General features: G+C 38.1%; 1 protein-coding gene across 2 annotated transcripts in view; it reads right to left on the bottom strand.

Annotated features, from left to right (window-relative positions):
- MEGF10 (multiple EGF like domains 10) overlaps window positions 1–15573 on the bottom strand; it is a 165797-nt gene that overhangs the window by 57525 nt on the left and 92699 nt on the right. For both annotated transcript variants that reach the window (XM_065599304.1, XM_005303051.5), the window contains 3 exons: window positions 4392–4638; window positions 3433–3553; window positions 1932–2068 (listed from right to left, as the gene is read on the bottom strand). In XM_065599304.1, the coding sequence (XP_065455376.1) occupies window positions 1932–2068; window positions 3433–3553; window positions 4392–4638 (505 nt within the window). The remainder of the gene's footprint in view (window positions 1–1931; window positions 2069–3432; window positions 3554–4391; window positions 4639–15573) is intronic.

The following is a 15573-nucleotide window of genomic DNA, read 5'->3' as shown; positions in this document are numbered from 1 at the left end:
CAATACATAAAAAAATAGTCTCCTTGGAGATATCACAATATCTTTGTATGATTGGCAGACTCTGCTTACAAATGGGGCACTTCAGAGCAGAAGAGAGGTTCTTAACAGAGGTAAGTGGGGGAAACATGTTCAGCTCCTGCACGCCCTGTGCCTAGCTCAAGCCAGCACTCTTAGTCCCTCAGTTTCATGAGCACTGATGGTGGGATTTTAAAAAATGCTCAGTACTGACCTAATGCTTCTGTTGACATTAATAGAAGAGTCATTTGGACAATGTTGGGAGAAAATCCCACCTACATGTTTACTCACTGGGGTTGTGCAAAAAAAGTTAAAGGAGAAATTTTGCAAAATGGTGATCAAGAAATCCAACAAAATTAGACCAAATTTCACACTGCAATTTTTTTAAAATTGCATTCTCATCAAGATATTTGTTTAGGAAAGAACCTCTTCCATCCTCTACTGAAGACTGGTATCAATGAATACCCAGTGGGTTGTGTTCAAAAATGATGGCTAAAGTGGCATAAACTGGACTCCCTGGAATTTAATTAGATCTCATTACACTCACTTAGACTCTATTAGACATACGAACACACATTTGCTGGTGTATAAGTGAGCCTGAAGTTATAAATTGATATAGGGAGTAGTCCAACACCTGTTCACACCATCCTGTTAGCTGCTAGTAGGAACACAGAACACAACAAGTACTTCCCTCCATAGCTGGTCGACTGGTGTGAAGTAGCCAATGGGGCCATGGCCTTCTGACCGATCCATACCACAGGGAGATAAGTAGCACCCTAGCACGGAATAGGCCCAGCACGTTGGTAAGCACAGGGACTACAACTATGCCTGGACCCTATTCAGGAGGGCAAAAAATGAAAGGCTCTTTGTACCTCAAACTTCTGCAAGGGATAGACACAATGTGGCCTATAATTGTTTCTGATTTATAAGGTCAAATTACAGCAAGACTTGAATCTCAAATGAGAAAAATAGAAGCCACAACTGTCTTTAGAAACACCTGTGTGCAGCATGGAGATTCTCACGTATATCGTCCTGTCTCTCATGAAAGTGGTTTGTGCTTTCATTCTGATTTGCCTGTGTCTGTTTAAATGCATGTAACACAATCTCCAATGTTTCCTTACAGAGACAAACATTTAATTTTGGCAACACTAATAGCTCTGGATTGGCTGTTTTTCTTCTTTGGGGTTGTTTATGTTTTTTTATGGTTGGTTGGGTTATCCCCACATCCTGTGGATGCCTGCACTGGAATTGCATGTGGAATGTGGTGATGGTACCTATCATTGTTGGCAGAGATCCTACGGACTAACCCCAGTGATTAAGTTATTGTGGACTTCAGCAACTGGGTTGTGTACTGTTTAAAAGGTATGCAGGAAGGTGCTTCTTTCAGCACTTCTACCCCTCTATAAGGGAAAAATGTTATTATGTTCACTTTTGCTATGAAACACATTTGATGGACATTTTAACTGCAGCTAGGCAATGAAAAAGATTAATTTCTTCTTTTGAATGAAAATGCTTTGCAAAGAAGACAGCTGGTAGCCCAGTTCAGAGACCAAATGGATCAGCACTTCTTCAGTGACCTCATCCTATAGCCACCATTGATCCATCTCACCCCATTATTGGTTCTCAAACTATCTCATTCTGCAGACCCCTCAGCCAGGGGCCTGTACATTACTGGGGGTACACTGGGCACAGTATGAGAGTCCTTAAACTAAACCATTTCTCATAGGGACTAAAACATCTTTCAAGAATTGAACTGCCACCTTTACTTTTGATTCATTATCATTTAGGTGACATAACTGACAAATCTATAAAACACTTTGAATTATATCACTGACGATATGCTTCCACCTGCTTCCTAGTTTTTCCTTTTGCTGTAAAATCCTTGGTACAATTTGGTAGAGGTGAGTTTTACTTACCGTTCCCCTGTGTAACCTGGACTGCAGTGACATTGCCCTGTTGCTGAATCACATGTCCCTCCATTGTGACATTGACACTCCTGGGAGCAGTTCTTTCCATAACGACCCTCTGGACAAGGCTGACCACAGACTGTGCCCTGTTTACAAACAGAATCCAAATGTTAGGCTTGGGACTGCAGCTGTGTGGAGAATGAGAAGAGAAGGGGATTGGAAAGAAGTGAGGAGATTAATGGGATCTTGTATCAGACTGCTTATACTCTTCTAGAAAATGCCAGATTCATTTTTAGCCTTAAACACAGAGTATGTTTTGTCAAAATGAAAAAAGTAGTGCAACATTTTTGTTTTGGTCAAAAAATGAGAACCAAAAAAAAGTTCATTTGGGTTTTCACCACATACACTCTTTTCAAGTAGAAAAGGAGAGGAGGGGACAAAAACTAAAAAACGTTTCAATTTTCATATTATTGTAAAATTCTATGAAATATTCCAAAGAAAGCCAAATTTTTAAATTTTGTGTGAAGTTTTTCGCAGAAAATATATTAGCATTTTCTGAGTAGCTTTAACTAAAAACAAAACACAGCAAGAGCAATAGACATCAGTGGGGAAAGAAGACTGAGGGTAACAGCAATAAGATCACATGGTACATGTGTACAGTTGGATGGTTTGGAATCTAAACTTTAAATGTTTCCCTTTTAATTATTTAAAAATTCCCTGTCACATCATTTTAACTCCCTTTCCACTGCCTGCCAGAAATGGTCACCCGTGGCTCACTGCCTATTATTTTATATATTATTTGTTTTGTTTGTTTGCCCCCTTACTATATATAGACAATCTCCAACCACCCTGGTATCTAGCATGATTAAATTTGTTGGTTGTTGGATATAAACTGTTGAAACAATGGCCTCCGTCCTTCTATAGAATTCTTTTCCCCATGTGGGTCTGGGAAACCAGTGGAGCCTCTCATGTTTGCCCTTGTGGTAGGAATGGGTCCTTGCTGTTGTGAGGTGCAAAGGGATAGAAAATCTATTGATCAGTTATGAAGCGGATGTTCTGATGTCACTGTATTCCTGGGCTATGAAGGTGCCACCAGAACCTGTCCATTACCTACTTTTCTTTTAAGAGGGTAGCATCATATATTTGGAAACACATGTGAAGGCCACCATAGGAGTAGTTAATGGTGCTGCTGTTCAAAATGTAACAGTTATATCAAATTATATCCACAAGGACATGACTTCTGATCAAGTTCCAAAAGATGCTGTTTGCATGCCTGCAGAAAGCACATTTTCCTTTTCCCACTCTTTGAAAAGGTTACCAAGGCAGTCCAGAATTTATATTTGATTTTGATCCCTTGTGGTGGTACCATGTGCTAAAATACATTGCCTTTTGTTTTTGGCTTCAGTCACACTGTCTTTGCTTTTCCAATTAAACTTTCTCCTGAAGTTGCCTGAAATCCACAAACATGGAAATTTACCCAGTTTATATTTATTTTAGAAAGCAGCTTTACCATCCATCCAGGTGGGCAGGCACATTCCCCAGTCACATGGTGACACACTCCTCCATTCTGGCATGGACATCTTTCTTCACACTGTGGCCCATGTTTGCCGGGGGGACAAAGATCCTCACAGCTAAACAATTGGTGCATAATGAGTATAATTGTTATTTATATGCAAAGTTCAGTCTCTCCCCCTCTCTTAGGCAAGCACTCAGAAATAAAGGGAAATAACCTTTAAGGGATCAATGACATGAACATATGGAAATAAAATTAGCAATTAAAAATTGTAAGTGTATGTATGTATGTATCTTTCCTTAAAGATATTTCTTTCTAGAAAAAACAAGTTTGGTCTTGGTATGGACAAAGATTATAACTCTCTGCTAGAAGGATTAACCCAATCAAGTGAATTTTTCTATGCTTAATTTTCCACTACAGGGCCAATCTCTGTTGGCTGAATTTTATAAAATGTGGACAGAATTTGGACCATATTTTATGGGCCAAACTCATTCCTGCAGGTACAGGGATTGCAATTTGTTGTCCCTTTTGCCTTCCAAGAGGCAGCTGCTTTGGCAGCAGTGTTCACCTTCTAAGCTGGGCATAGGGAGCAGCTCTATTTAGCAGCCAAGACTTGACATGAACTTCACTAGCAGAGACTCTTTAGGGAAAGCTCTGAATCAGGACACTGTTGTCTTGCATGGCCTTGCTTCCTCTTGGGCCAGTCCTGTTCCCTTATAGACTGTGCCAGCTAGTTTTCTACCAGGAGTTTGTATTTTAGCATTTTAGCATTTTAATAACATTCATTGATAAGTATACAGAGGGACTTATAATCAGATATAAGTATTGGTAAGTTTTAAAAGAAGCACTTGCAGCATAATGTTCACATAGGTTACTAAATACTAAATATTTTACTCTGGGGTTAGTGCCATGCCAAACCCACCTTCCCAACAGTAAATAATATACCCTCTGCTTACAAAGCACCAGTATATCCAGGAGGGCATCTGCATTCTCCAGTCACATGATCACAGGTGGCTCCATTTTGACACTGACATTTTTGGTGGCAATCATTTCCATATGTTCCCTGGTCACAGCGTTCCTCACAGCGCCAGCCCTTGAAACCAGAAGCACAGTGGCAGGCTCCAGTGATGGGATTACATAAGGCTCCATTTTTGCACTGGCAGCGACTACTGCAGTGGGGTCCCCAGTGGTCACTATCACATGCTGAGGAAAATGTGGAAAGACAATGTCATAGCACTTCTATAAGCATGCATGGTGCAATGCAGAAGACATGATGATTCAGAGATATCAAGATGGCTTTTTTTATGACACAGAAATGGTAGTGGTATCCTTGTAGAGACACCCTTGGCTCTCCTGGGTCTTTAAGTGTCTTGATAGCCAGATAGGACTTAATTTCCTGTTTACAAGTATATGCCTTAATCTGCACTTAAAATAAACTGAAACTTCGTCTACAGTGAAATAAAGGTAAGTTCCAAATTCCTTCAATGCATTATGATGTGAAACTGAAATTATGATGATAGTGAATCATTAGTTACATGGTCAAAGAGTCATATTCTCCATCTGGCTAATTACTTCAGTGGAGTTGTATGAGTATAAACGAGAGCAAAATTTAGCCCATAATCTAACTTTGGAGCCATAAACATATATCAGAATCCCACAATGAAGTTATTCTATGTAAAGATGAATTCATTATAAGAGGATCACACTGCATGGCAATTTTTTAAAAGCGAAACTTCCAACTAGTTTACATACTTACAGCTATTTCCTTTCATGTTTTACAATACTATTGGTTGACACTGCTGTAAGCAATGTAATAAACATTCCATCAAACAACAGAAACTAACTGTTATTTGGTTAAACAGTATGGTGACCTATACCACAGACAGTAAGGATAACGTTTAATATTTTGAGTTAACCCAATTTGTTTTTATAATCATTCTACTATGTATTTTTGTTTTCTATATTCTACTCCATCAGCAGTAATGATAGTAAACCCTTCTCAGAATCTTTTGTTTTCTCACCTTCAAAAGAAATCTTTAACAGTAAGAAAAGATTTGGTTATAATGAGAAATAGGAGTTTTCAATAACAAACCAGAAGATAAAGGTCACCTACAGTTCACCAGAAATGTGCTAATCATAAAGGTCAAAGGATCTGCTTTTAATTTTTATGTTCTACTGATAACAATAGTGCAGTGGTGAAATCTCAGTTGCAATCACTGGATGCCCTTAATGACTGACCACCATTGTTCACTCAGTCTTCTCCTGGGGCAGAGCAGCCAAGCAGAGAACAGACCTACTTTCTTAGAGCGAGACAAAAGAACTCAAGACATCTCCTTGGGGTAAGAATTGCTCTGCTATAGGAACTGATCACTCAGACTACACAAATAAACAAGATTAGGGTCCTTTAAGGATTTTTTTCCTTCTGTATGACTTGTGTCCTGGTTAATTCCTAAGAGCTATGGCATGCTTTGAAGTGACAGTTTCCTCTCAAACAGTATTTTCCTAAAAGGTCACTGGAACATGCTTTCCACAATGTAGCTATTGTTTATGTACACATACTGTGGCTATATATATATATATATATATATAGATGGAGTAAACCAAACATGTAGTAACTGTTTCTCTTATGTGCTGGACTATCTGTACAGTGCACAATGTATTTCACACAAGATGTATGTCTTCCCTCGTTATAGCTCACAGATAAGCCCAGACCTGGCAACACAATATTTTGAAAATGTCTAGATGGAGGAAAAGTAATCCTCATGCTGAATCAGTCCTCAACTTCTCCTCAGGAAACCAACTGTTCTGAGAGGTATGTATGTGTGCAGTGGATTTGTGAGACAGACAGATGTTCTCTCGGGACTGTATGGAGGCCACCAAAATCATTTTCTTTCACGCCCCATCATTGATTCATATTACAGTCCCACGCCTGCTTCCAACTGAAAAGGACAATTCAGCCATTCCTGATAGAGAAATTAAAAATAAACTTGAACGTTTTGGAATGTTTGAAAAACCCTCTGTGAAGAACTGAAGGATTTAAAATTACCATCAGACAGCAGCTCTTTCAAATAAAATAAAATGAGCCATATGCATCCCCCTGGTGGAGTTACATCAGGGTGAACTTGGCCTAACCTTTCTTAATATATAAAAAGCACCACTAGGCAAAAATAAATTTATTTTTGGCTTACAGTTTGCAGCTTGTATTATTTTACCAATTGCTGGAAGTGGGATATTTGATGCAATCCACCAACATTCACACAGAGGTTTGGAGAGAGGGTTTAATGAGTCTCAAAGACATGCAGACAGCCTTTGCTACTGTATACCTGCCACAGTAACAGTACCAGACAATATGCACAATGGCAGGATTACCACAAACTGTATCATTTGTGAAGCATTGCAGGCCTTCTGCTCCCATTATAATGCATTTTAACAGCTACATCATCAGACTGTCCTCTTAGGTTGTTACTGTCCCTTAGAGATCTACCGAAGTTAGAAATGAACATAGTGCATCTCTAAACTTGAACTTTTCTAGACTATTTTACTGTAAGAGGCATGTGCTGCACATTGTATGAAATTTTATTGGTTTCCTGGTGTGCTTTTCTCATTCTGTTTGCACGGGGCCTATTAAAATAAAAACACTAGTGCTCACTCTTTAGTTTTCCAGTCTCATGGTCACCCTCTGTAGAGAAGGATGAGAGGGTGGGAAACAAATATTGACTACTTAGTTATTTCACTATAGCATAATGCCAAAGTATTTTACCAGAACAATTACTGCTGTAAGGTAGTCTATTACACTAGGTCTGTCACTAGCCTACTCTCTAACTGTGAGTTATGGGCACCACTTCAGAGAACGCTGAATGATTAATGGGATTAAATAATATTCTTGCACAAAATAGATAAATTGCATACTTTTCTTCTATATATCACTCTAATCAATAAGGTCTCTCATAGGAAATGAAAGTGATTTATCAGAAACAGATACTTAAATTACAATACACAAAACAAATATGGGCAAAGGGAAGGGGTAGAAATGCTTCCTGTAAAGAGATTTGTTTATTTTTAATTATCTTTGGAGGATAAACTTACCAAATATTAGATCAGCCTATTTCTACTTCTGCCTCATATTCAAAAACTAAGACAGGCTGGAAGTCACACAGCTATTAATCTGGTAAAAAGAGTACTCTTTGAATTAATGAGTATCCTCGGGTTACAAACTGTCAGCTAGAGTTCAATCAGAATAGCTACTATAACAACCGTCCTTACTACTCCAAGGTCACACACACACACACAGACAAACACACAGGGGCAGAAGAAAGTGTCAGCTAGAGACTTCTACCAAACCGAATTAGGGTAGTAAGTCATCTTTCACAATGTAGGGCATAAGGGAGAGGAAAGAGTACCACACAGTAAAAAGAAATAAAAGTCCCATATTCAGAACTGTTTCAGCAGAAAATAATAAGACTCAGCACTAACAATTCAGGGAATTGATTTGAGTCCTATACTAAAGCAACTCAGAATCTATGCACCAATGACTGCTCTCTCAATAGGTCATCATGTTCATGAGCCTCAAGAACTAAATTTTGAGATGAATTCAAAGAGTACTCTTTTTACCAGATTAACAGCTGTGTGACTTGTAATGTGAATGGTAAAAACTTGTTTCTTTAATGTGATTATATTAATGTATTATCATGGACCTCACCAATCAGTAGCTGATGTTGACAATAGCGATGTTCTATTTGCAAAGTATTTTCATCATTATTCCTAGTAGCTAGAGAACGTTTATTCCTTACTGGGTGAAATCCTAGCTTCACTGAAATCAATGGCAAAATTCCACTGATTTCAGTGGGACCTGGAGTTAATCCCTGGATTTATAAATAATGAAACAATATTTTTCAAAATATTCTGGAACAGATCTTCACTGTCATAGCTCCATTGACTTCAATGGAGTAATCACAATTTGCACCAACAGAAGATTTGCCCCGCCATATCCATATTGCATATATTTGGTCCAATCTGATCTCAATTTCACGGGCACAGCCTCTTCAAAATACCAAACACCATTCCTGCACACACTATATGCAACCTCAGTTTTCTCAATTTTAAATAAAACACAGTTTTCCAGAGCTACTGTTCAAAGTCAACTCTTTTGTGGGAGTCATAAGGATCTTATATCCTACATTTCACGCTGTGGGAAGAAACTCAGAGAAATGTTTGCCAAAAACTGCATAGTAGACTTTTTCGCAAAGAAAAATATTTGGTGCCACTTACACAGTTTGTTCATCTGAGAATAATATCTCTTTAGTCCCCTACTGTATGTCCTCTGTACATCACACAATGTTACAAATATAGGACAGCAAACATTCCTCTCAAAAGGCTCTCAGTAAAAGCGAAGGCATGCCTTTGGGAATAAGAGCATTATATTATATAAACCCTCATTTAAAATGCATCAGTATGATATGGAACCCTAAGACAATATAAAGTTACCAACATAAAAACAAATTATAAATGCTCTCTGAAGCGCAGTGTCAGATGACAACTTTATGAACAGAAATGGTCCCAGAGCTTCAGTTGCGAAGAACCTTCTTCAAGGAAAAAGCAAAGGAAGAAAATGTGTGATGCAAATTGGTACTATTCTTGGGGCTTTTGTATGATACTTGAAGATTTAAAGTTGTGTATTTCATATTATAATAACTTTAATGCACATTGTTATTATGCTAGACGGGTCTCATTTTTATGCACATGGCTTATGTAGCCTGGTAGTGACTTGCAAATTAGTAGGCAAGGTGTCCTGATATTTTACAGTGTGAGAAAGGAATTTGTATAATTAGAAGTACACCTTTTTGGTTTTATAACTCTTATATTCCTTATAAACAAAAACAATGCGTCAGTCCAATTTTAACATGACCTGATCTCTGTCTCTCTATGTTGATTGCGCTTGAGAAGGTAACAAAAAGAGAAGCATGAATGAGTCCAAGTTTATTCCTGACAAATCCATCTTGATCACATGTAATTCTGAGCTTCTCTAAAGAATGGCATATGATGAGAGCAAAATATGGCTATCAAATCAAGTCAAAGAACATTTCAGAAGAAAATTCCCCTTAGAAACTCAACAAAGACAACTACCTTACACGTACACTATAAAGTTACTTATATAATGTGATATTCAGGATGCAACATGTTTATGGCAAGTTATTTAAAGGTCTGACTTTCTTGTGTTTTTCTTTTTTTGCTAATGCAAACATGGATGTTAAAGTAAAGAATCACACTAAAATTAAGATTTATTTTTCTTAGCATCTTTCTTTGTTCCTATCAGATAGGTGGTACGGAGATAACAACATACTATTTGATTCTGGCTCAGAACTGTTCCTGGGATTGTACTGCAAAACATTATAGTATGTATCTGGAAACAAGTGCCATTTATACTGCTGCCAAAAACAGAAGAGACCTTTATCAGAGTACTAGACTAATATAATTTTAATCTCCTTTCCTGTGATGCCTGAAGTAATTGCACAAGTCTAACCATAAAACACATGCATGAAAATGTGTTTTTTCCAACCACAAATTGTGGGTCAGAGTGAGCTGCTCACTCATTTGGGAATGTAATTTTGGCAGCCAAAAATTTAAATAAATAGCAACTGTTAAAGTGAAAAATCTCATCCCCTGTCCCTCTAAACCTCCAAACATAATTTATTTAGCTGAGTTCAAAAGGTCGAGGTCTATGGTACATTAAGGTTGCTTTGCACTGCTTCAGCTGTGCAATAACTGACTTAACCAGCCTGTAGCCTGGGCATCATCTTTGACTCACACTCAAATCTCTCTCCTCACCTTCAGGTTACATCTCAATCTTGCGGATTCCTTCTGCATAACATCTCTAAGATATGTTATTTCCTATTCTTCCACACAGCAAAAACTTTTGTCCAGGCTCTCATCATCTCGTCTCAGTTACTGCAACATCTTTTTAATCTGGCCTTGACAAATGCAATCTTGCCCCACTCATTTCCCTTCAGAATGCTGCTGCAAATATAATTTCTCTAGGCTGTCACTCTGACCATGTCACTTCTCTCTTTGCCTCCCTCCACTGCACGTCTCTGTTGCATCACACATAAACTATGTATCTTCTCTTTCAAGGCTCATTCACTATCAAGATGTCAACTCTTGCCTCCAATTGGCCCAGGGTGCTAGCCTCCATTGGCAACTTGTTAAATTTTCAAACAAGCACCTTTGTGCTTTTTCCCGTGCTGTTCCTCACACTTAGGAGGAGCTCCTCATAAACATTCAGGAAGCTACTTCACTTTCCTTCTTCTAAACACTCCTTAAAACTCTCCTTTGCTGAGATGCCTACAAAAACTTGACAACAACTAGGCTGCTGGTGTGCTGTGACCACTGCCTAATGTGCAAACTAATACTGTCTCACTGTTTCCTTGTACTTCCCCATCTGTCTGTCTATGTCCATCTGTTGTCTCTTGTCTTATACTTAGATTGTAAGCTCTTAGGGGCAATGACTGTCTTTTGTTCAGAAGCACCTAGCACAATGGAGTCCTGGTCCATTACTAGGGCTCCTAGGCACAATGGTAATTCTTCTTCAAGAGACATCTCTGATATGGAAATTATCAATTGTAGCCTCTCGCCTTTATGATCATGACAGAATTGTAAAATTTCCACTCTCGTTTGGCTACCAATCCATCTGATGATATTACCAATGTAACCAGCTCTCTCTTTCTCTCTCTTCCTGGTTTGCCTGCAATCTTGCCTGATAGCGTGAGTGCTAGAAGAAGGTTGCTCTGCGATTGGAGAGTTACGTGGCCCCAAAAATATGTTATTCTTTTACCTAGGGTCTCAAGTAATTGTACTCTTTCTAAATTCATCCTTCTTGTCACATCTTCATTTGTAGGTTTGTTTATCCAGGAATGATTTTAACATTTTTCAGTAACACCAAAACTTGAATGCTCTGGATTCCTTTAAGCGTCCACCTCTCACATCCATTCAGGAGAGCTGATCATATGTAGCACTACTTCAGCAATCTAGTGCAGATGTGCAGTTTTTACATTTTTGCAAGCTCTATTCTTTTTTTGATTTCTTCATCACATCTTCTGTCTGATGATACTGGACCCACTAAATAGGGGATCCCACTATTCACTTGTTCTAGCACTTGACCATCAAGTTATAGGCGTTGCCTACCTTATGCATCAATGTATTTACTCATTATAATAGTTTGTCTTTCTAACATTGTCATTCCATATTTCTTGCTGACATTGTTCACAGCAATAAGCAAGTTCTGAATTTCTTCCCTAGGTGAAGTGATACAAAATAGATCATCAGCATATCTTATATTGATCTGCATGCCCTGGTAGTGTCTTCTAAACTTTGCCTCATTGTACTTTCTACTATTAGTTGTGGAGATAGAATGCAATCTTGACATACATCTTTCTTGATAGTTCATAGTTCATTCAGACTGCTGCAGACTGTCCCCTATACAGGCTTTCTATTAATTATATATCTTGAGAGTCAATATTAGATTCTTCAAGAATTTGTATCACCTTCTTGTGTTTGATTTTACCAAATACCTTCTCATAACTTACAAAGAACATATACATTTCCCTTTGTGCTTCTCACATGCTCACATAAGATCCTCAGGGCAAAGACTGCCTCCCTCATGCCTACTCCTGGGTGGAAACCAAACTGACTTCTGCTAATTCTTGTCTCAAGATGTTGATGTAGCCGCGTGCCAACAATTTTCAGCAAAACTTTAAGCGTGTGGCTTGCTTAGCTTTATAGTGAAATGCAGTTCAGATTTTCCAGCATCAGTAGATGAACAAAGACTTAAAACGACCTGTGCTTCCACTCTCCTGAGCTGTGCTGAGTACAGCTTAGCCATAGCTTAGAATTTGAGCCAAGGTCTCTTCCCTTAACACAGACAGTGAGAAAAGCCCTTTTTTTTATATTTCTGGAACTAATGTGTTTGAAATCCAAGTGTGGTGACTAGTGGCAGGTCTGCATGAGAATCCCAAATCCAAACACCCTGAAGTTTAGAGTTTAAATCTATATCCATATCTGAACTTTGTTACTCAGGCCCACCTCAAATACGAAGGAGCAGAACCCATGTGAGGAACTATACTTTAAACAAGTCACTTCAACTCTACATAGAGAGAGGGCATCCCATCCACCTCTCTGAAGTCAATGGGAGAGTTGCAAGTGAATTAAAAATCAGGATGTAAATCTTCTTATATGTTGCATACATTAAAATATGTTCAATGTACTGTCCAAAAGATATTCTAAGCTTACAGTATGAAGCCTTAGAGAGGCTGTGAGTTATGCTGTAACATTTTCTAGGCTTTAGGTAAATCACAATCTTTGCCATAAAACTGGATTGGTATTCTTTTTGGGTTTTTCCTCTCCTTTGTCCACACGGAGGTAGCAGAGGAATATTAATATCCTTTAAGTAATGTATACTATGGTAATATATCATGCAACTTAGACCTTGTAAAACTGCATTTTGAATGGTTTTATATCCTATGGTTCCCTGATTACAGTGTCATTAGCCTCTGTGGAATGCTCAGTCAGACAAAATACAAAGTACCAAAACGGTACAATAGGGTAGAGACTATTCTCATTGATGCAGTATTTTGGACACAAATTCTAAAATGTTATTATATGACCTAGATTGTGTCAAGAACAGTAAATGGAATAATATCCATTCATTTACATGTCAAAACCTATGGCAAGAATGACACTGTCACCAACCTTATCCAATCCATTCTTATTACACAACACTGAGTGCAATCTTGTGACTACTCAACTCTGATACCAGGGTTTGGTTAGTTGGATATTGAAAATAATGTCACTCCTTTCCACCCTCTGAGGAAAATTACTCTCCTGAGTGAAACTTGAACCAAATAACATTCAAGTTCACCCTAAATTTCAAATCAACCACATTCAAGTGGGTTCAAAATTTGATAAAACGCGTAAGTCCATCCCTACAAGTGGCATCAAACCTGCATGTTACTAGGGTTACAAGGTGGTAAAATTTGGAAGCAGAAATCTCAGAAATCAATTTAAAGGACTATAAATCAAGGCCAGCTATGCTGAATATTCCACTCTGAGAATCTTTTTAAAAGGCTTCAATTAATAAAAACAAGAGATTATTCTCCATTTCATTTTTGCTATTGTGATCTGTATGGTTACCTCAGTAGGCAAGAACTACATTCTTATGACAAATATAATCTTCTTCTTTAGAAAAATCTTTCTTAATAAATATGAAGTATTAATGCTTTTTAGTAAAAGACTTATTTTTCCTACATCCCAGACACAAAAGTACTTTGTGCTTTTTGTAGAACACAACACTTCCTATTAAATCTGGATTTCCTTTAGAATCTTTTGTTTCTATCTGATTTCATTTGTTACATTGAAGGCTTTCTACCCTGAGGCATATTTTTCATTCTTTCTTATTGTTCTGTATAAAAGAAAGGATTTTTATTCAAGACTTTTTTTTTATCTTTGTAAAAGCTTTTTGGTCTGTGAAGTGGAAGAACAATGAAAATGTGTTTTTTAGACTCTGTAAAGGACTGGAACTGTATGCCTTTCACATGTCATACATTTCACAAGACTCTTTAAAATATTTTGGACCTCAGAACACACTGGTGGATAGCTGTTAAGGAAAAACATAGACAGTCTTTGGGGCTAATTTTACTGTCCTACTGACATGAACCCTACTCACAATAATCATTATTGTAGAGAAGGTTAAAAAAATCACATGAATTTGAGTATAGTATTTAGTCAGATCTTGTATGCACCTCATTGCAGGACCGGGACTTGAATTTTTTCTGCCCTGTATTTTGAAGTTCTTAATTTTTAATACAGTAACTAACCCTATAGTCCCAGTGAAGCCATTGGGAGCTTTGTCTGAGTAAATAAGACAGGATCAGTCCATTTGTTGATAGAACTAATCAAATAATGAAAAAAATTGCTTTTGCAAATAATGATTCACCAAAATTCACCACACATTGTTCACCATCTACTGAACTGATCAAATTCCTAAACAAACAAAAGTTACTGGATAAAAAATTGCCAAAATTTGCAATGAATATAGACCTGATTCAGGAAAGAACTTATGCATGACTAAGCACATACTTCAGTGCTGTCCTAAATTGGGGCCAGTATTTGTAGTGAATTATGTAACCAATTTTAGCAATTTTTCCCCCTGGTATGGAAATGGTACAACTTGTACCATAATTGGAACAAATATGGAACAAATATGAGTGAACCTCTTTGTATTCAATTTGGAGCAAAAGCAGTTAGTTGTTCTAAACCATAGTTTGTATTCAATTTGGAGCAAAAGCAGTTAGTTGTTCTAAACCATAGTTTGGAACAACTAACTGCTTTTGCTCCAAATTGAATACAAAGAGGTTCACTCATATTTAGGACCCAATTCTACAACCCCTCACACTAATAACCCTTACTCGTGTGAGTAGTTCAACTCAAGTCAATTAAATTAAAGACAATACATTTATTTTGGTGTCAATGGAACTATTTCATAGAATCATAGAATATTAGGGTTGGAAGAGACCTCAGGAGGTCATCTAGTTCAACCCTCTGCTCAAAACAGGACCAACACCAACTAAATCATCCCAGTTAGGACTTTGTCAAGCTGGGCCTTAAAAACCTCTAAGGATGGAGATTCCACCACCTCCCTAGGTAACCCATTCCAGTGCTTCACCACCCTCCTAGTGAAATAGTGTTTCCTAATATCCAACCTAGACCTCCCCCTCTGCAACTTGAGACAATTGCTCCTTGTTCTGTCATCTGTCACCACTGAGAACAGCTGAGCTCCATCCTCTTTGGAACCCCCCTTTAGGTAATTGAAGGCTGCTATCAAATCCCTCCTCCCTCTTCTTATCTGCAGACTAAACAAGCCCAGTTCCTTCAGCTTCTCCTCGTAAGTCATGTGCCCCAGCCCCCTGATCATTTTCGTTGCCCTCTGTTGGACTCTCTCCAATTTGTCCACATCCTTTCTGTAGTGGGAGGAGGACAAAACTGGACACAATACTCCAGATGTGGCCTCACGAGTGGTGAATAATCACTTCCATCGATCTGCCAGCAATGCTCCTACTAATGCAGCCCAATATGCTGTTAGTCTTCTTG

The sequence above is a fragment of the Chrysemys picta genome, chromosome 6, assembly GCF_011386835.1.
Source record: "Chrysemys picta bellii isolate R12L10 chromosome 6, ASM1138683v2, whole genome shotgun sequence".
Taxonomy (NCBI): domain Eukaryota; kingdom Metazoa; phylum Chordata; order Testudines; family Emydidae; genus Chrysemys; species Chrysemys picta.
Note: the sequence above shows the minus strand (reverse complement) of the source record. Positions and strands in the feature narration are given on the sequence as shown.